The sequence below is a fragment of the Eurytemora carolleeae genome, unplaced genomic scaffold, assembly GCF_000591075.1.
Source record: "Eurytemora carolleeae unplaced genomic scaffold, Eaff_2.0 scaffold488, whole genome shotgun sequence".
Classification (NCBI taxonomy): Eukaryota; Metazoa; Arthropoda; class Copepoda; order Calanoida; family Temoridae; genus Eurytemora; species Eurytemora carolleeae.
In genome coordinates this window covers 307,486-330,629 of record NW_019396397.1, presented here as the reverse complement: position 1 = coordinate 330,629, position 23,144 = coordinate 307,486, and the positions used below count along the sequence as shown (strand labels likewise).

At 32.3% G+C, this 23,144-nt stretch overlaps 1 protein-coding gene across 2 annotated transcripts in view; it reads left to right on the top strand.

Moving 5' to 3' along the window:
- The window catches only part of LOC111702415 (CUGBP Elav-like family member 5), a 19,827-nt gene extending 6,635 nt beyond the window's left edge, over window positions 1-13,192 (top strand). The window contains exons 7-12 of one of the 2 annotated variants that reach the window (XM_023474088.1): window positions 537-624; window positions 2,329-2,379; window positions 6,593-6,664; window positions 8,209-8,561; window positions 8,764-8,880; window positions 11,658-13,192. In XM_023474088.1, coding sequence (XP_023329856.1) covers window positions 537-624; window positions 2,329-2,379; window positions 6,593-6,664; window positions 8,209-8,495 — 498 coding nt within the window. In that variant the 3' untranslated portion in view covers window positions 8,496-8,561; window positions 8,764-8,880; window positions 11,658-13,192. The remainder of the gene's footprint in view (window positions 1-536; window positions 625-2,328; window positions 2,380-6,592; window positions 6,665-8,208; window positions 8,562-8,763; window positions 8,881-11,657) is intronic. The other variant, XM_023474090.1, reaches the window with a different exon arrangement.
- The last annotated feature ends 9,952 nt before the right edge of the window (window positions 13,193-23,144 follow it).

Below are 23,144 nucleotides of genomic sequence, written 5' to 3'. Positions count from 1 at the left end.
AGTTGTATCTAAACCTAGTTCTATACAGGGATAATATATAGATACAGTTGTATCTAAACCTAGTTCTATACAGGGATAATATATATATACAGTTGTATCTAAACCTAGTTCTATACAGGGATAATATATAGATAAAGTTGTATCTAAACCTAGTTCTATACAGGGATAATATATATATATACAGTTGTATCTAAACCTAGTTCTATACAGGGATAATATATATACAGTTGTATATAAACCTAGTTCTATACAGGGATAATATAGATACAGTTGTATCTAAACCTAGTTCTATACAGGGATTATCTATAAAATAAAGCTTTTCGTTCATATTTATACGTCAGCTATAGCTGGCCAAACAGCTGAACCAAACGGGCTGATTTATTCAGGGAACTCATGAGTACTCAATTGGTAACATAGGCTAAAAAATCAACATTTTTTTCTTCTTCAAAATGTTTTTATTTAAAGAGCAATGGTGGGCACTTCAACTAGTTAATAGATATAGTTTGATCGTTTTGTTATAATTATATTTTCTTCAGCCCTACGGTCATCTGAACACATCCCTCATCAGCCAGCAAGCTTTGATGGCAGGGTCAACTCAGCCAACCTACCTTTCACCTGTATCAGGTCATTCATTTATTCATTTATTAACCCATTCATTCATTTATTCATTAATCCAGAAAATGTAGTCAAACTTCTTAAATACGTTCTTATATCTGTGTGGGACCATTACCCATTAAGTCTTTGGGACTTGATGATTTAGTCCAGTATGGGACCCATAACCCATTTTATGCAACCATTTATTTATTAACTACTTCATTTGTTTATACTTCATCTCATCCACCTATTCATCCTTAAATTTAACATTTCATTCGTTCATCTATTAACTAATCTATTTAGTCATTCAGCATGCAGTTCAATCATTTACTTTAAATTACTAAATTAATTATTTGGTATTTATGGTACGTGTATAGTACGTGTATAGTACTTTTATAATACATATAGTATGTGTACAGTACGTGAATAATAGTACATGTATAGTACATGTTAGTATGTGTATAGTACGTGTATAGTACGTGTATAGTACGTGTATAGTACATGTTAGTATGTGTATAGTACGTCTATAGTACGTGTATAGTACATGTATAGTACGTCTATAGTACGTGTATAGTACATGTATAGTACATGTTAGTATGTGTATAGTACGTGTATAGTACATGTTAGTATGTGTATAGTACGTGTATAGTACGTGTAAAGTACATGTATAGTAGATGTTAGTATGTGTATAGTACATGTTAGTATGTTTATAGTATGTGTATAGTACGTGTATAGTACAAGTTAGTACGTGTATAGTACGTGTTAGTATGTGTATAGGACGTGTCACGGCCCCCTTATATGTATGCTTCTATCTACCGATCTATACTATTCTGGGCTAGTGTACATGTAACTTTGTCGGTGGGCTACACAGCTGTTATATCTACGTGGACCCTAGATATTTTTAGGAAATTTCCAAAACCTGTGCATAGCAAATTTTAGGTTTTATTATAACAAATTTTTATTCTGGTTATTGTTAATTCTATAAAAATAATTTGTACTTTTAAAAAAGTTTGAAGTGATGTTCAGGGTCCAAATTAGAGAAGAACTTTGGTAGATAGTGGGCCCTGGAGTAAGCAGAAATTTGATACTGCAGCCAAAATCTTGTGAACATAGCATTTTCTTCAAAGAGTTGGTAGCATCAAAGGCGCCTTGTTTTAAGAATTCCAAAATGTGGTCTGCCGTTTTTGTACCTTAAGAATTGACCAAGATATTGAGAAATTTGTTTAAAATTCAAAATATTAAATATAAGCAAGGTTGTTTAAATCTTTAGTATCTCCAACAGTTTTTATAATACAAAGAAGGAGGCTAAATCTTATCAAGTTTTAAAGACTTACAATGTTTTTCTTTACTCCTTTGACATCTATTAACTTTTCGAAAACCAAAGACAAATTGTAAGTTCCAGGGTCCAAAGTCTAACGTACTGCATAACACACCAGCGAAAAAATTACATCAAACCTTGACTATGATATATCCATTCTATTATATATCCATGAGACGTGTATAGTACATGTTAGTATGTGTATAGTACGTGTATAGTACGTGTTAGTATGTGTATAGTACGTGTATAGTACGTGTTAGTATGTGTATAGTACGTGTATAGTACGTGTTAGTACGTGTATAGTACGTGTTAGTATGTGTATAGTACGTGTATAGTACGTGTATAGTACGTGTATATATAATTTTGACTGGAAATTCGCCATTCAGGGTTTTTGAAAACTTATTTTTATTATTTAGGACTACCTGCTCTTAGCCATCTTACTTCAGCCATTGTCTCTCCAACTGCAGGTTAGAAAGAGGCGTGGATGGGCGTTACCCGAAGTATAGAGGGGCTTAGGTGTTACTCTGAGTTTCTGTAAATTCGGATTTTTTTTTTTGCGGACAAGTTTAGGGGAGGGTGGATTGTAAAGTTGTAAACGTTTACTGAATTTGTTTGTTTATAAGATGTAAAAGAAGCAAGCAACTTATTTGGAAAGGAAGGGAATGTAGGAATTGATTGATTAATTGATTAATTGATTGAGAATTAGTGCATAAAACTCTAAAATGATAAATAAATTAATAATAAATACATGAAAGCATAAATGGATAAATAAATGAGAGAATGAAATAATACATTAAGAAATCAAAGCATAAATGAATAAATAAACCAGAAGATGAAATAATAAAATAAATGAATGATTAATAGATAATTAAATTTAAAGAATGGATTAATAATTAAATGTATGTTTGATCAAATTATTACAAAGCTTATTAATTAAAAATGTCGTAAATGTAAATATAAAATACCAACAATTCGAAATATCTTTAATCAAATTCAAATTCTCAAGTTCAATTTTTCTTTTAATATTTCTTATAAAGTTTTCATACCAATTAAGAATTTATTTCATACAACATTCATTTTAAATGGAATCACTTTATTGTATCAAAGTTTTATTTTTTTATTTTTTGAAAATAAAAATATTAAAAAGATAAACTATGTTTGTGGTCGCTAGCAGGTCTTTCTAAAGCATATATTCTAATTTATAGAAAAATGCGAATATGACAAAAAATTCTATAAATTCCCCCCAATGAAATTGTTTAAAAATAGATGAGAACAGGGGGAGGGGGGCAGGTTGATGTCAGTCTAACAGTTTGGGGGGTATAGAGTTTGTCTTCATTTACTGTGACCTAATACACTGTAAATTCCGGTTCAAGTGCAGGGCCGACTTTTAAGCAGCAAGAGCAAGCTGTTCTGCACAGTACACATACAGACTATATAAAGCAAAGCAGGGATATTTTATTAACATGTTGGTAAACAAGCCCATCCGGTCCTGTCGACTTTATTTACAATCTTTGTTATTGTTTTAATAAAACTATAGTTCCTAGTCATATTATACGTCACAGTAATATATTTGCACACACCCTATCTCCCCAACCTTTGAAGAGGTTAGGTAAGAACAAAAAATATACGTTTCACTGATACCTTTTTCAAGTTTAAGGGTTTTTATTACGGTTTTTAACACTTGCATGGATTGGTTAAATATAAAGATAATAGAGATTTCAGTAGAAAACATAAATTCAAAACCATAATGAATCGGATAGAGTGATATTAAGGTTAGGGGGGCTGAGGTTAAGTTCAAGAATACAGTAGAGTTCAGATAAATTCAAAACCATAATGAATCGGATAGAGTGATATTAAGGTTATGGTGGCTGAGGTTAAGTTCAAGAATACAGTAGAGTTCAGATAAATTGAAAACCATAATGAATCGGATAGAGTGATATTAAGGTTAGGGGGGATGAGGTTAAGATGAAGAAAAGATTTATATAGTTTGAGTTCTAAGCTTAAACTTTAGATTAGTAAACTTATCCTCAGCTTGCAGCAGTATATATATAATGTGTACAAGGGGTTTCCAGCCATCGTAAACTTTTGCGAAAAAAGGCGAAATTTTGAGAAAATTCTCTTTCGTATTTTGCAAACTTTTTCGCGAAATTTTGCATTCTTTGCGAAAATAAATATTGCGAAAGAAAAAAATGCGACAATTTCGCGAAAAATTGCAAAAGTGTTTTCTTGCATTAATCTGGTTTACTAAAAAATGCAAATTACTTATATTGAACAAAACTTTTTGCGATTTTTTTTTAACAAACCGATGCGAAAAAAGGCGAAATTTTCGGCGAAAAGATTTCGCTGAAAATCTTGAGTGTGCACACGAAGAAAGTTATACAATGCATAAGCACAGTTTTGGGTTTTAAAGCGCGCATGAAAACTGCAAACTAGGACGAGAAAGAAGGTCGAATGTTTGCGAAATACATATTTATTTTATTTATAAATAAAAATACAAAGCAAGAAAGATGGTTGGTTAGATAGATGGATAGATAGTTGGTTAGATAGATGGATAGATATTAGATAGTTGGTTAGATAGATGGATAGATATTAGATAGTTGGTTAGATAGATGGATAGATAGTTGGTAAGATAGATGGATAGATAGTTGGTTAGGTAGATGGATAGATAGTTGGTTAGATAGATGGATAGATGTACGTATATGGAGATAGTTAGAGTTAGATAGACAGATAGACAGGTAAGCTGAGAGCTCAAGTATCAATAGCAATAATATTTATAATGCACTCCAGATGATTGGTTGAAAACAATCCTTTCCAGCAGTAAACAAACTTGACAAACTTGACAAACTTGACAAACTTGACAAACTTGACAAACTTGACAAACTTGAAAAACTTGACAAACTTGACAAACTTGACAAACTTGACAAACTTGACAAACTTGATAAACTTGACAAACTTGACAAACTTGGTACAAACTTGACAAGTTTGAAAAATTTGACAAACTTGACAAACTTGACTGGACATCCATGTATGCTGTCTCTTTTTGAATTTTAACTAAAACTTTTCCAGCATTGCTACGTCGTTAAGAAACATTAAAAAAAGATCACAAAAAACAAAGAATTATAATGTAATGATAGATATTTCAGAGGTGTACGCATTTTATGTAGTGCAGTTTACTGTCATGGGGCTATAAAGTAGACAAAAGTTTCAATATGTACGCAGATAATACGCAACCGCAATTAACTTTCCTTGCCTTATTACCTTGACAACAATTCCATTAGATTGTGCATCAATGAAAAGTGTGCACTCTGGAACAGGGGTTTAAGTTAAGATGTATCTAAGTACAGGATGAATATGAATATCCTATTGAAAATTATAATATTTATAAAGTTCTAAAGATTCTATTCTATTATGCTCCAGTACATTGTAAAGAGAGATTTGATGGAAACATACAGACTCTCTCTTCTTTACAATTTACCTAGAAAACTTGGGGAAAGAAGAGAATATATTGAGAAATATATAAAGATTAAGAAGAAGAGAATATATTAAGGAATATATAAAGATTAAAAAGAAGAGAATATATGAAGGAATATATAAAGATTAAGAAGAAGAGAATATATTAAGGAATATATAAAGATTAAAAAGAAGAGAATATATTGAGAAATATATAAAGATTAAAAAGAAAAGAATATATTAAGGAATATAAAAAGATTACGAAGATGAGAATATATTAAGGAATATATAAATATAACGAAGAAGAGAATATATTAAGGAATATATGAAGATTAAGAAAAGAGAATATACTGAGGAATATATAAAGATTAAGGAGGAGCGAATATATTAAGGAATATATAAAGATTAAGAAAAGAGAATATATTAAGGAATATATAAAGATTAAAAAGAAGAGAATATATTAAGGAATATATAAAGATGAAGAAAAGAGAATATACTGAGGAATATATAAAGATTAAGGAGGAGCGAATATATTGAGAAATATGTAAAGATTACGAAAAGAGAATATATTAAGGAATATATAAAGATTATGAAGAAGAGAATATATTGAGAAATATATAAAGATTAAAAAGAAGAAAATATATTAAGGAATATATAAAGATTAAGAAAAGAGAATATACTGAGGAATATAAAAAGATTAAGAAAACAGAATATACTGAGGAATATATAAAGATTAAGGAGGAGCGAATATATTAAGGAATATTTAAAGATTACGAAGAAGAGAATATATTGAGAAATATATAAAGATTAAGGAGGAGTGAATATATATTAAGGAATATATAAAGATGTGAAGATTTTTATAGGAAAACAAAGCAGGTGAGGGAGACGGGGGAGGTGGGGGGGGGGGAAGGTTAAGAATAGTTTATTTTGAATGATCTTCTCTATATATAGACCTAGATTGAATATGCTAATTAAGATAAATTCTTTTTGATCGGTTTAGGCGAACTTTCCAAAATTTATTCAAATACTTTCCCCTTGCATAATCCTCTTTCCAAGGGACTAGTTGCGAATTTTAAATAATTTTTATTAAAATGGAAGAAGTTAAGAAAACACTGCCTAATGCCTATTTCTTTTATGTGGATGGATATAAATATGGAAAATAGATTTTATCTTTAGATTATAGGTAAAACCCGTTCTTAATAATTAAATCTTAAATGATTTAATTTCTAGGTTTGGCCACCGCGGATAATAATCAAGCTATTCAAGCCGCAGCATACCCTACTATCCCCTTCCCTGGAGTAGGTTAGTATCTTACCCTACTCCTACCCTACTATCCCCTTCCCTGGAGTAGGTTAGTATCTTACCTTACTCCTACCCTAATATTCCCTTCCCTGGAGTAGGTTAGTATCTTACCCTACTCCTACCCTACTATCCCCTTCCCTGAAGTAGGTTAGTATCTTACCTTACTCCTACCCTAATATTCCCTTCCCTGGAGTAGGTTAGTATCTTACCATACTCCTACACTACTATCCCCTTCCCTGAAGTAGGTAAGTATCTTACCTTACTCCTACCCTACTATCCCCTTCCCTGGAGTAGGTTAGTATCTTACCCTACTCCTACCCTACTATACCCTTCCCTGGAGTAGGTTAGTATCTTACCCTACACCTACCCTACTATACTCTTCCCTGGAGTAGGTAAGTATCTTACCTTACTCCTAAACCCACAGCTGACCCTTGCAGCTTTACCATTAAGGTTTGGCTTGGTCCAACTATACTAGTTTTGGTCCAACTATACTAGTTTTGGCCCAAGTATACCTTTTTTGGTCCAACTATACTAGTTTTGATCCAACTATACTAGTTTTGGTCCAAGTATACCTTTTTTTGGTCCAACTATTCTAGTTTTGGTCCAATTATACCAGTTTTGGTCCAACTATACTAGTTTTGGTCCAACTATACTAGTTTTGGTCCAAGTTTACCTTTTTTTGGTCCAACTATTCTAGTTTTGGTCCAACTTTACTAGCTTTGGTCCAACTATACTAGTTTTGGTCCAACTTTACTAGTTTTGGTCCAATACATGGGAAGTCGCCCTTAAGAAAATGCCTTCAGGAAATTATCTAAACTAAAATTCTAAGTTTAAGTTAGTAACGGCAATGACACACAAATTTTTCTCCGGTTTATACTTCACTTTTTACCTATCAGACAATATGAATATATGAATAGAGGAGGACAGTTCTATTATCAAACAGCTGATGTCATTTTCCCCCTCAAACTTGACAAACTTGACAAACTTGACAAACTTGACAAACTTGACAAACTTGGTACAAACTTGACAAGTTTGAAAAATTTGACAAACTTGACAAACTTGACTGAGTACGTGTTAGTACGTGTATAGTACGTGTTAGTAAATTCTCTAATCCTAAGATTAAAAATAGTATTTATAGGATTTGTTAAATAGTTGAGCTTTCTGTTGATTAGAGTTTGTGTGGTTGCATGTGTTGGTTACATTTAAAAACAATAAAAGGAAAGTGGTTTGGAGGGAATAACGTAATAGTAATGTTTCCAGACAACATAAGTCGTGAAGGAACTATTTCCGGTTTCAAATTGCAGTAATAATGATTAGTCTAAGTGGTCAATGTTAGTTGTATTTTACAATTGAAAAAAAAACTATTTTGTGGTACAAAAATAAGGAAATCTCTTTAATCCTTGATCAGATAATGGTTTTAAAGGTACCATTGTGAATCAAACATGCGACTCTACTTGAAATTGTGTAGACTGTCTCTTTAACAAGTTGGATTTCTCGTTCAAATCTCTATTTCCCCATGTTTAACCCTATATACCTGTGTTTAGGATGTTCCATAAGTGGACCTGAGGGGTGTAACCTATTTATCTACCACCTCCCTCAAGAGTTTGGTGACGCAGAGTTAATGCAAATGTTTCTACCCTTCGGTAACGTCATCAGCTCTAAAGTGTTTATTGACCGAGCTACAAACCAAAGTAAATGTTTTGGTTTCGTCAGCTTTGATAATCCTACAAGCGCTCAGGCGGCCATTGGAGCTATGAACGGATTCCAGATCGGTATGAAGAGACTCAAGGTTCAGCTCAAGAGACCTAAGGATGCCAGTAAACCTTACTAGATAGATAGATATGACAGCTAGCTGCTAGCTGCTTTTGTTAGCCACCGGTCTTAAATCAAATTTAAGGTAAGAAATGCAACGAAGCTCGCTGTTTCAATTTTCGAAGAAGTTCACAAAAAAAAACAAATAATCTTTTACAGAATTTTTAAATTAAATTCTTCGAATTTTGAACAAATTTTTCTAATTGTTGATAATATTTATTCCAAATCTGTAAAGAAACTAAATATTAAGTTTTCTCATCTATTGACAGAGTTTATTTGATATTTAGTCTGGGAACTAAGAGTTGCTCAAGTGTTATAACAGACCAACATATAGAAACATCACCTAGTGGAACTAGAGGAATATATTTATATAAGTTTTATAAGTCGTCTTCCCCCCACCCAGGGTAAACTATATTGACTGGTTAATGTTTACTTTATAGAGCACATTCTAAAATGCAGGGATAATTAGTTCAAACCTGGGATTTGATCTAAATGTGATTTTGAATTTTACATTGTTTCAAACCAGTTCCCCCTGAATCAAAAATCATTCAAAAAACAGGGACACAAAGGACAAAAAGGACAAAAAGACTAAAATGACAAAAAGGGGCTGAAAGAAAAATTTCAATGAAGCTTCGTTGTTTATTTTTTCAATAGTTTCAAACTTTAAACCGAAGTTGTAAATGGCTTACAGGCATGATTAGCCGAGGATTTTCTTATCAATCATCAACCAAGCAAGAAAATAAACAAAATAGGTTCATATTCCCAATGATAAAGGATTTCATTTTTATCTATTTGGTTGATATGATTGATTTCATGTGTCAGCACCTATGGCAGGTTAAATTTCTATTTGTTTACAGTGTTTTTTTAAGTGTTTTTTATAATTGTTAATTAGCTTACAACATATATGGAATGGGATGACTAATGAGAAAGCAGGATAAGACAGAGAAAGTTATTGCAAATATTTATTGTGTGTATGAGGAGGGGGGGGGGGGTAGAACTTGTAAACAAACAGACAGTGTGCAGTACAATATCAAGCTAGAAGTATGTAGGATAGTTGCTATAGAAGAATAAAGAGGATGGTGTAGGAAGAAAGGAATTTCTGTTTTCAAACTTGATAAAAGAATAAGGATAGCAAGAAGACAGATAGCTATTTTTAAAGTTTGGAGAATGATTTGGGATAGTTATAGCAAGCTATTTACCAAGCTAGAGAACGATGTGGGATAGTTATAGCAAGTTATTTATCAAGCTAGAAGAATGATGTGAGTTAGTTATAACAAGCTATTTATCAAGCTAAAAGAATGATGTGGGATAGTTATAGCTAGCTATTTATCAAGCTAGAAGAATGCTGTGAGCTAGTGATAGCTAGCTATTTATCAAGTTAGAAGAATGATGTGAGTTAGTAATAGCTAGCTATTTATGAAGCTAAAAGAATGATGTAAGCTAGTGATAGCTGGCTTTTTACCAAGCTAAAAGAATGATCTGAGTTAGTGATAGCTAGCTATTTATCAAGCTAGAAGAAAACTGTGAGCTAGTGATAGCTAGCTATTTGTCAAGCTAGAAGAAAACTGTGAGCTAATGATAGCTATCTATTTATCAAGCTAGAAGAATGCTGTGAGCTAGTGATAGCTAGCTATTTATCAAGCTGTAAGAATTATGTGAGTTAGTGATAGCTAGCTATTTATCAAGCTAGAAGAAAACTGTGAGCTAGCGATAGCTAGCTATTTATCAAGCTAGACGTATGTTGAGGGCTAGTGGGAATATAGCAAGAAAATTAGAATTACAATTTGCCGTGAGCAATTCAAGAATGAAGATCAAAGAAAAAATGTTAATGGAATATTTTAATGAAGAAACACAAAGAGACCCGACAGAAAACTCTGAATATTTAAATAAATTTTAATAAAAAGTTTTAAATTTCAATAAAACGACAAACAGTCTATAGATATATTAGGGTAGATGCATGTTGGGATAGTTTTCTTATATTCAATGTAAAAAAGCATTTCTATATGTTCTAAATAAAATATTTGGATTTTGAAAAATTTACACGTTTGCATTGTGGACTGTAGGATGGCGTTTAATAGTTTTGTTCAATGTTTCAGGATTTTTTAACGTTTAGAAAACTTTGCAGGTTTGGTATCACTCATATTGGCGTTTAGGGTTTCCAATCGGAATTCCGTTGCGCAAAATTGCTCGGATTTACGTGCAATCATACGGACTTGCGCGCAACTTTTCGGAAGTTTCGCGGAATTGTCCGGAATTGTGCGGAGTTTACATAGGTTGCAATTGCGCGCAAGTAAAATCCATTTGCGTTGGAAACCCTATGTAAAAGATACGGCAGAAAAGCCAATTAAAAATACTGGGCTGAAAATTATGGCAAAGTATCAATTTTTCCTAAACGGCTAAACCAAATAATTTTACAGATGCTTTCTTGAATAAAGCATATCTTATGATTAATGATTAAAAATCATGTTTTAATCAAAAAGTTTTTTTTAAAACCATTCTCATAAGATTTTGTTTAAGTTATTAAATTCACTAATTGATAAAGGTGCAACAAGAAGAAATTTTGAATTTTTAGATTATTTTTGAAAAGAAATTGAGTCTTTGTCACCAACTCATAATTTCTAATCCTTACATCTTTGCATCCTGATGGTGCAAACCTTTAATATGTCCAAGGCAGATTATTTGATTAGACAAAATTCATAGTTTGAAATATCTAAGGCCCACATTTGGTTGCAAAAATAAAGTGATTATAAAGTCAGAGTTTGTGGCAAAACTCAATTCCTTTGGAAAAAATTAGTTTACCAGGTGATAAAAAAATCGTTTATATATTATATGTCAATATCAAAGAGGTAAAAAGTTTTAAATGTCTTGATCGGACGAGCATGGTTAATAGTTAGAATAGCGTTTCCAAGAATTTTATAAAAAAGGATGCGTAAAGTACATCTTATCTTTATACAATTCTTGATCACATGTTTCACATCTACTATGTTTATTAGGGTGTTTCAGACCTGTATTTATTAGGGCGTTCCAAAGTGTATCCTTTTCTTTATTTAAACTTTAATTTAAAACCCAAATTTGGCTATTTTGGAACTTTCTAGTTTAATGTTTAGGAATAATGGAACATGACGTTGACCAGCTGAACTAATTAATTCGTTTATCAATTATTAATTTTTTCTTTTTTTAGATCTTTCTCCTCTCGTTGTCCTTGGCTCCCTTTGAACCTACATCTTATCCCCTCTCCCTCTTTCTTATATGCCAAACTTATATCAAAACTCATGTTAATTAATCTTGTTAAACCGTATAATTGTCGAAAAATGATTATTTATGAAAAAAATGAAAACTTGGAAAATCAGAAAAAAAAACAGTTTAATACCTTAATAATAATTAAGATAGTTAGTTATTGATATTAATTTTAAAACAATTCTAGTCCAATTAAGACAACAAATTAGGTATAATTTAATACTAAGAATTTTTCGTTATACTTTTCTGGCGCCAAAATTACTTTACTTATATGAATCTAACTTTTGTGCAAAAAATTGCAAAAATTTAAAGTTTACGCTGCTTTAAAGCTGCTAGTTTCCAAATATGCCAATCGTGTGCTAAATTTTACATTTTAAATGCTTCTGCTCTGATAGAACGATGTTCCAAAAAACTAGTTTTTGGTGAGAAACATATCATTTTTGAGTGACAAAAAAAAAACTTTTCTATGATATTCTTTATCATAAATTTTAGAATTTCAAAATGATTTAACACTTTTTTTCATAATGTAAATAATGCATTTTATATAACAATTTTAAATTTTCACTTCGCTTTATAATGAACGAGTATACGCTCCGTTGGAAAGGCGTACGCCCAATTTTAGAAACACTGAATTTTCACTTTTATTTGCACATACTGTAGTGCAATATTTTAATATGATTGCACGTTTAGCTGCAGAATATAGTTGCCAAATTAGTATTATTAAGTATGTATCTCATGTAGTCATGTTTATATAATTATATATGTTGTACACCAAGGAAAGAATATTATGTACATCAACAAAAGCATTCGTACAGATACAGTACATAACCCATGCTGTGTACTGTAAGTACTCATTTAGAATCAAGTTTTTAAAAGTTTCCTTGGCAAAGAACTGTACTTAACATAAATCCACCTGTATGCTGTCCAGTTTAGACCAAATCAAGAAAATTTCAAATCTTAGGATCGATCATGTGATAATTAAAAGTCTTGTTTTTTTGGACAAAATGTCATTTTTATTGAACACTAAAAACAAACCAAAGTTTTTTTTAAAAATTAAAAATGTTTTCAAAGATCCTGCTGCATCTTCACAATGGGGACAGAAGACCCAAAGGTCTCCAACAGTGAAATTATAGTTTTGGTATTTCATTCTCCTCTTTTTGAGAACTTGCATTCTTATCTAGTCACAAACTTTCATACTAGTCACCAAATATAGTTATACAATTTAAATGATAAAAAAGACGCCATTTTGAATTTCCGAGCTAGTTAGTTCAGAAAACAGTAATTCTTCTTTTTGAATTTAGTGATGAACATCATGAAATGAAAACCTTCAATGGAAAACAGAAAACTTTGAAGAGCCGAACATTGAACAACTGTTTCTGCAGGTTTCTCGACTGTTCAGAAGAAAGGGACTGTAAATGTAATTTCAAGTGACCCTCCATGCATGAGATGGCATTACCGATTTACAACGGTACCCTTGAAAGCTTTGTTTGATCATGTATAAATGAGATATCCATGTTTTTATTTCTTTAAAACTGTTTAAACGGTCAGAAAAACGACGGTATCTTCCACATTTTGATCAGATTAAGGTTTCAAGGGTACTGTTGTAAATCGGGCATTGTCGTTTTCGCATGAAGTGGTCACTTGAAATTATGCTTACAGTCTCTTTAACACAAACAGGGTGAAATGTATTTAGAATTGTTAAAGGCACAAACTAAGTCAAGAGTTTGATTTATATTTGGTCCAAATCTAACCGCTTTGTCATACTATAGTGTAATATTAATAACTATTTTAGATTTTCTAATTTCCCCCCCCCCCCCATTTAACCTACTCATAGCTTGTAAGTATTGTCAGTATAAATATTAATCATATATACAGTAATATGCCCCTGCTAGTCTTATTAATGAAACAGAGTTAAAAATTCAAATGTCAAGCGAAAATTCTTTAGTCAAGAATTCTGAACTCATTTTTATCGAACAAAGTTTAAACTTTAGAATTTAATTACGTTGATGACAAAAATAAAATAGTTAATCTGTTTCGGATAATACTCAGCCATCAACATTCTTAGAGAAAGAGTGGTTTGTAAAATCTTTGAACCTGTTATATAACCCTGATTCAACAATAGTTTACATTGCATTAATGTTATCCATAAACATTTATAATATTCATTGAAAATAGTTTGTTTCATCTTTATTATATATATAACACCATTTTTGAAATATAAAAATTTTATAAGAATTTGTTTTTATTTAAACGTTTAGACTGTTAAGCAGTTTAAATTATAATTGTTACGATAACTTTTCATTCTGCAGAACTTATATCTGAACTTTCATGTTATAAAGGCACTGTTAGTGTTTATCAAAAAATGACGATGTCCGATTTACAACGTTAGCCTTGCAACTTTAATCTGATAAAAAATGTGGAAGATAGTGTTTATTTCTGTTAATTTCTCCCTTGCTTCTTATAATCAAGAAAGAAAAACATTAGTATCTAATTCATACTTGATCAGACAAAGCTTCAAGGGTCCCACTACTGTTGTACATCTGTGCATGGAGGGTCACTTATAATTACACTTACAGTCCCTTTAAGTTTCGCGTGCTGTAAAACTTTGCTTAACTATCTACATATCTTCTTCTTTTTACATTACAAATATTTCTTTTAATTATTTTGTAAAATAGTAATTTTCTGTCCAAAAGTTCAATAAAAACCTCTCGTGATATGTCTTATTCTATTAAATTATCAAAAACATTTCATAGACACAAAAACTGGATGAGAAGGAGAATTATAGACAACCCCCTCTCCTCCCTTTTTCCACTTAAGGCTCCTGCTTACTAACTATTTCCACTTCCATCCTTCCACTCCACGCCTCCTGCCCACCTCCTTCCACTCTACGCCTACTGCCCCCCATCCACTACACGCCTCCTTCCCACCTCCTTCCACTCCACGCCTCCTGCCCACCTCCTTCCACTCCACGCCTCCTGCCCACCTCCTTCCACTCCACACCTCCTTTCAATCCACGCCTCCTTCCCACCTCCTTTCAATCCACGCCTCCTGCCCACCTCGTTCCATTCCACACCTCCTGCCCACCTCCTTCCACTCCACACCTCCTTTCAATCCACGCCTCCTTCCCACCTCCTTTCAATCCACGCCTCCTGCCCACCTCGTTCCATTCCACACCTCCTGCCCACCTCCTTCCACTCCACACCTCCTTTCAATCCACGCCTCCTTCCCACCTCCTTCCACTCCACACCTCCTGCCCACCTCCTTCCACTCCACTTTTCTCTGCACTTCTCCTTCCACTGAATTAACTTATTTTTTTTAACATTAAGGAAATGATTGTTTACCGGAATATCGTAGGCTAAGATATGCATAGATTTGAATTATAAAAGATCAAATAAACTAAGTTTGAAATATTAAAGCTTTACACCATCAGGTTTCAAAGATGTAGGAATTAGAGCTCTATGCACAACATTAATAGGAGGGGGGAGCGGGGGATTGTCAAAAAAGCGTTCTATTGGAAATTACCCATTTTTCTTCTTATTCCGACCTAAGTTAAGGAAATATTGCAAGACAAGTCTCGGGTCAAGGAATGATTTGAAAAAAACACGTTTGGTTGAAACAACATGTTTTTCCTCCGACAAACAAGAACAACACATTCAGAAAAACCTCATCTTTCTTAAACCTATGTTAGAAAACTTTCTTCTGCCCAAAATACCCTGGAGGGGGGGCTTCCTTCTTTTTCCTTAATGTGATACTTAAAGGGAGTGTTCGCGAAAAATTAAAGGGGAAATAGGCTTAATGCGATAAAAAAGCACTTTTGTATCGCTACTAATCTTAATTCTATCTGTTGCGTCTATAAGGAGAAAATTGTTAAAGACGTCTCATACCGAATAACTTAGCGCTCATACAAATTCATTCCAAAATTTCCATTACTGTATTTTTAAAATGAGGTTTTTTATATTCATATCTAAGTTCTTGTAATAGTCTATTTTATATGCTCATTATTGTGTTGGTTAGCTCTGAAAAATAAAGAAAAGTTAATGAACAAATATGATTTTTTGATTAAATATATTTGTTTAATTTAATACAAATAATTCAGTTTGATTGAATAGAAATATGTTATTTTGATTTTGATACAACTACTAATCAATTCATCAATTACAGTTATGTTGGTTTGATTTGATACAAATAAATCAGGATACAACTATTAATCAATTCATCAATTACAGTTATGTTGGTTTGATTTGATACAAATAAATCAGGAGAACAGATTTAGAAAAGTAAATACTTTAAATTTTACTTAGAACTGTAAAATTGGATTTCTGAAAACAATTTAATTATTTTTCAATTGTTTTCAAGGGACTGTTTTCTACTTCAAGAATGCCATGTCAGATTTACAACGGTACCCTTTATTTTTTGTGTGCAGAGAACCCTCAACAATTTGATATTGATATTTAAATTTGAAAACAATTTAATTATTTTTCAATTGTTTACAGAAAGTTTTCAAGGGACTGTTTTCTACTTCAAGAATGCCATGTCAGATTTACAACGGTACCCTTTAAACCTTTATCTATCGTCGTTTGTCTGTCTTGAAAAGATCAATTTGAACAATTCTGTTATTTCCTTCATTGTCTCTATGGCATATATTCACAATTTTTTTTGTTTCACGGCGAGAACCCTCAATTAAGATTAATAAATTTTCAGATTAAAAAATATCTTATTCATCCTTGATCAAACAAAGTCTGTAAGAGCACCTCAGCATGGATGATGGAGGGGGTTGTGGTTTAATTTAACTCTTTATATAATTATCATAGTTTGTATAGGCATCAACATTTTTTATTCTTATTTCTGCCATCATATACTTTTAGTCTACGCAAATTTGTATGGGCCTATGAAGGTATATTTGCAGAGATTTTTCCGCAATTTAATTCCTTTTTTTGCAGTGCTTATAATCCCCTTTCAGCTTAAAGTTAGCAGCTTTGAAAAAACACTAAAATAAACACAAAATGTAAATATGAAAATCATTAAAAAAAAATCTATTTAACATTAAAATCTATTTTGGCATTATGATGCGAAAATATATCGATGCAAAGTTTATAAATTGATGCATATTTTTTATATACTCAACTCTGTGTATGTAATAATAAATATGGTTGCATTAGAGAAACACACAAACTAACACTCACACATAACACACAACAAACTCTATCTCTCACACATAACACACAAAAAACTCAACTCTTGCACACAACGAATAACAAAAACTCAACTCTCACACATAACACACAAGAAAAACCAACTCTCACACATAACTCACAACAAAACCCAACTCTAACGCCTAACACAATTAAACCCAGTTCTCACACAAAAAAAACACAAGACAAACCAACATTCACATATGTTATACAAAAATACCTACAGTCACACAAAGCACAGAACACAAATTTATACTCACACAAACCAATACTCGCAAACATAACACACCAAAAACCAGCACTCACACATTACACACTAGAAAAACCAACACTCACACATGAAACACAACTGAACCCAACATTTACACATAACACACACAACGAAAATCCAACTTTAACACAAAACACACAACACACAACACAACAATCTCTCATATATAAAGAACAACAAAAAATAACATTTACACATATAACCCACAAAACAAACAAACACTCGCACATACAATACACAGCATAACCCACCTCTAACACACTAAACACAACACACCCCAACTCTCACACATAACACACAACAAAAACCAACATTCAGATGTATAACACATCAAAATTTACACTCACACATAACATAACACTCAAGACAAATCAATACTCACACAAAACACAAACCAAACCTCACACATAACATACAATAAAATTCAACTCTCACACATAATACACAACAAAAACCTACAGTCACACAAAACACACAACAAAACCCAACTCTCACACACAACACAAAATATCACCTAACTCTAACTCATAACACACAACAAAACCCAAATCTCACTCATAACATACAACAAAACCCAAATCTCACACATAACACAAAACAAAAACCAACTCTCGCACATAACACGCAACACAAACCAACATTCACACACAACAAAAGCCTATATTCACACAAATCAATACGTATACATAACACACAACACAAAACCTGCTACTCACATAAAACACACAACACAAAAGCAGAAACGAACAGTTCCTTGCAGTACACAACACAAACCATCATGACATATTACATAAACCAATACCCACACATAACACAAAACACAAACCAACACTCACATAAAACACTAACACAAACGTGAAAATAGCACTCACATACAACACGAATTTCTAAATATTTTTTACAAGAAACAAACAGACGACAAACATTGACAAACATATATTCTTCCACCTTGCTTTTATCCTATGTTTACTCCCAAAGATAACACTCCACAAAGTCGGCAATATAAAAATAATCCCTTCCATTCCCTTACTTACCTCCCCCACCCCACTCCCACTCTATACTTTCCTCCCCTCCCACTTCCATAACTTACCCCTTCCCCTGCCTCACTACTACTTCCATCTAGAGGCATTTTTAAAAACTTCAATTCTTTGCCGTTTTTCACGAATAGAGGTGAGAAACCGCTGACTAATTAACTGTCCAAGTTTTCCACCTATTCTATCCAAGTTTAAACTATGGGAGGAACAGCGAGCAAGGTTTCTAGGAATCGTATTGTTTCAATTTCTCTTCAACCACGGGGAGAAGATTATTCCAGAGAAAGGTTTGTGATGTTTTCCACGTTTCAACTTTTAGACTGAGCTTCGTGGAAAAGGAAAATCTTGTTCAAATTTCTAAATAATAAATGAATACCGTGACATATTCCTTATCTATCTATAACCACCCATCCCACGCCATTCTCTTTTTAGAAATTCAAATTCAGTCGAGTCAGGTAGAGGAAATACATACATTTTTTTTGCAAATTTGCAAATTTCTTTTAACGGTTTGCTTGCAAATAATTTGCAAAATATCTTTGCATAAGTTGTGAATGTGCAATCGGTTTCCTTATGTTGCAGGTTTTCTAAAAAGCTAAAAGTTATCAAAATCTGACTACTGAAAGTGGGTCAAAACAAAGATTTAGTTTGTTACAAGAAAAAGTGGTCATTCAGGCAGTGTGCCAAGGAGGACTTAAGCAGTTAGTATAAAAGCCCGGTTTTAGATCAAAAGGGAGGGCTATGGGTATTTAGGAAAAATCAGAAATTTTCTGCAGCCTGAGACCATTATTTTTTGAGTTATATAAAAACAGCTACAGGGGGGGGGGCAAATTAACCTCCCCCCCCTAGCAGGAATAGAGTTAAGCAAGAAATGCGCAAGTCACTTTTGTGAAGAAACCACCAATGAAAATAAACAAAGTGAATAAGCAAAAACATAAATAATTTAAACTATCAGACGAAGCTGTTAAGGGAACAGTGTAAATTTGGCATTGCCATTTTTACATGGAAGGTTATTTGCAATTATTGCATATTTATAGGGACTTACCTTTTTTTAAATAAAAAATTGCAGCCATCATAATATTTGTATTGTTTTCAAATTTGGGATTTTTTATTTCTATTTTGTTATTTATGAAGTTGTCGACCATATAGTAGGGTTGCCAACAAGTAATATATGTCTTGTTTAATTATTTATTGAAACATTTGTCCCTGATCTAACCTATCAATTTCACCCGGTGAGCGTTAACTCAATTTTTTAATCATATTTAGAGAAAATATAATGAAGCTGAGAGGGGGGAGGGGGAGGGGGGATTTTTTATATTTGTAGAATAATTTGTTATAAAGTCACCCCTGAAGCTCGGGAAGGAAAATATCAATTTGTTTTCAATTTGGATATAAATTGGTTTTGCAGGAGGAGATACAGGGATACAGGAATACAAGGATACTGGGATACAAAATGATACATGGATACAGGGATACAGGGATAAAAGGATACAGGGATAAAAGGATACAAGGGTACAGGGATACAGAGATGCATGGATACATGGATAAAAGGAATCAAGGATACAGGGGTATAAGGATATAGAGATGCAAGGATAAAGGGATACTGGGATGCATGGATATAAGGATACAGGGATTCAGGGAAACCTGGATACATGGATACATGGATACAAGGATACAGGGACACAGGGTCACAAAGAAACAAAGATACAGGATACAAGGATACAAGGATACAGGGATCTACATGGATCCTTTTTTCTCTTAATTTTCGTGTAGCACTCATCAATGAAGAATTATGGATATTTGCTTTTGGTTCATATTGACTTTCTTCTTATCCATCTTAATTCTATCTGTTGCGTCTATAAGGAGAAAATTGTTAAANGACACTGATTATTGCAGTGGGCATTATCTGAGGGAAATAAAGTGAAAATAGTTCAGATATAATCTATCCTTCACATTTCAAGTCAAAATATCACGTTTAGAAAATCTGTTCTTATTAACAGTATGTAGCTCTCTATCTATAGCTTTCTATCTACCTCTATGTAAATATTATCGTATCTTTCTACCTAACTATCTATCTGTCTATTTATTTGTTTATCTATCTATCTATCTATCTATCTATGTGTACTTATATCTATCTGTCCATCTATCCGCTCATCTATCTATATATATATATGTCTATCTATTCATCCATTCTATAAATTTATCTATCTATCAACTTATCTATCCAATCTATATATTTATAAAATAGAGCATAACAATATCACAATAAGCAAAAGACCTTAAATATAAATATATAAAACCTCATTTAAGAATACAGTAATGGAAATTATTGAATGAGGAAGATTAGCTGAAGCAGATGAGAATGGTTTAGACTGGTTCGGACGCTCTCAGCTCTAATTCTTATTATCAAATTTGAACCTGAAGTGATTCAGACATGTGGTTCAAATTGAGCTTATTGCCACAGTAGAAGCTCACACCATCGCTTTTAATCTTATTCTTAAGATCTGTTTACTCTTGAACATAAATCCAATAAATATGGAGAAACGTGTTTAAATTTATTTTATTGAAGTGTTGGAGTGTGGAATTACCTCCCCCCCCCTCCCCCCATACAAAGTATATGCACAGGGTGACCAATTTTGTTATTACCCCCTACTATCCTTCTTACAACTTTTTACCACCCTATGAAGATGAAATTAACAAAATATTGCATCTACGATTTCTTTATTTCCTTAATGCCAAGTATTATGGGTTTTTAAAAGTTTTTAAATGAAAGCGCTGGGCAGGTTGAGAGTTCAGGGTAAAATACACAAAGTGCTTGTGATTAAAGTTTCTTATGAACAGATTTTCTAAGAGATAAGGTTGCGATCGTAAAAATGCGCAATTCGGAGAAAATTTGCTTGCAATTTTCCCAAGCTTGCCTGCGAAATGTGTAACAATTAATTTTGCGGCAACAAACACAAAAGATGCGCAATTCTCTGTTTAACAAATCCGCGATTTTTTTTGCAGAATTTGCGCGCGAGCACTGCAGGAACATTTCGCAAATGAAACTATTTGCTATTTAGTGCAAATTTTTGCGCAGAATTTGCGTCAAAATTATTCCCTGCATTATTTACTCATTTTCTTCCACATCAAGATATGCTAGAATTTTTCCTTACGTAAGAAAGCTCATAAATAAGGAATTTGCGATTGAATAAAATGCGGAATTTCCATTCCGCAAGAAACTCTATTACGAATCAGCAGTTTTTATTTTAATTGTTGTTCTGCTGGAAAAAACGTTTCCAAATCTTTACTTTTAATTTAACAAACTTGTTAATCATAAGAATATTAACTATGCTTTTGGTACCGAAATTTAGTGTAATCGTTCAACAAACATTCCACTGTAGGCCCTTAGTGACTCGTGGCAAGTACCAGCCCGAACTTTCCTATGCCAGCTCAGTTTCAACTTTGATGGCGCGGCCAGATTTTTACATTGCCCCGCCTATCATAGCCCTTTTTCACCTACCCCACTAGCTTAGTTTAAAGTGATTTGTTTATTTGAATCCATTCTTATATTTCCCAACCTGTATATTTGTGTGTATAAGGATCCCTATTGTAGAACTATAGGAAACCTTACACCACACAATTTAAACCATTTTATCCTTTTACTCTCCCTTCCATCCATTCTGTATCCTTAAACCATTTTATCCTTTTACTCTCCCTTCCATCCATTCTGTATCATTAAACCATTTTATCCTTTTACTCTCCCTTCCATCCATTCTGTAAAAAGGACTGAGCATGTAATTTGTAGTAACCCTCTATCTACAGATTGGCATGTCCAATTTTAAACGGTACCCATAAATTAACAAGGACATCATTCTCAATCAATTGATAATTGTTTGTCTCACAATTTTTTCTTAAATTAATCTGCTGCAAAATCGTCAACTGTTTTTTTTTAGAGAATTCACACTTAGAAATAATAAACTTTTTGTTGGAGAGCAAAATTATTGATATTTTGACCTTCCATGAATTTTGTTGGAGAGCAAAATGTTTGATATTTTGACCTTCCATGAATTTTGTGCACAGATTATTTACTGAACATTTCTTCATAGGTTAAGAAAAGTTCACTTTCCTGCTGATTAGAACTAGTATTGTAACTAGGGTAAAAACTGTCAAAAAAAATTGGTTTTTTATATGTTTCGTTTTGTTTAATTTTTTCTAAAAAGGGAAGTTTCGTTTTTGGAAAAAAATCATCTTCTTTGAAAATGAACCACTCGTTTTGAACGTTTAAAAAAACGAAAAACGATTGTTTTGTAAACAACCATTTTTATTTAACCAAAAACGAGTGCTTATAAAAACGGTAAATATTTCTTAACAACGATAGTTTAATAAAAAATTGCTAATAAATCTGAGTTTTTTGACAATTAATTTGATTTTTTTTCAGAAAGATAACATTCTGAATGTTGTCCTAAATGTTTTTTTATCGAAACAAATAACCTGAATGTTTTCTGACCTTGGATTTTCAAATCAAAAACATACTTTCTCTTTAAAAGGTCGTTAACAGTCGTAAACGTTTTTAAAAATACAATATTTTTAACAAAACGATCGTTTTGTTTTTTAGTTTTAAAAAAAATCCATCCCTACTTTTAACAATATTGAACTTTATTGGTTGTAAATTGTTTTTGTTATATTTTTATAAATACATTTAAAATAGATAACAAAAGATTACAGGTCTTGAAGCTACATTAAATTGGCACTAAAACTTAAGTTTTTTTGAAATCGTTGACAATTATATTTTTTTTGTTTCAATTATTTCTTTCTCTATCTCCCCCGCCTCTTGTCCTACCTAAAAGCTTATTCCTTATATCAAATTTTAAAATTGATCGGAGATGACATTTATTTAAAAGCTTTTAAGCGTTGACTTACAATAGTCTCAAAGACTACACCGGGTTCATCGATGTTTC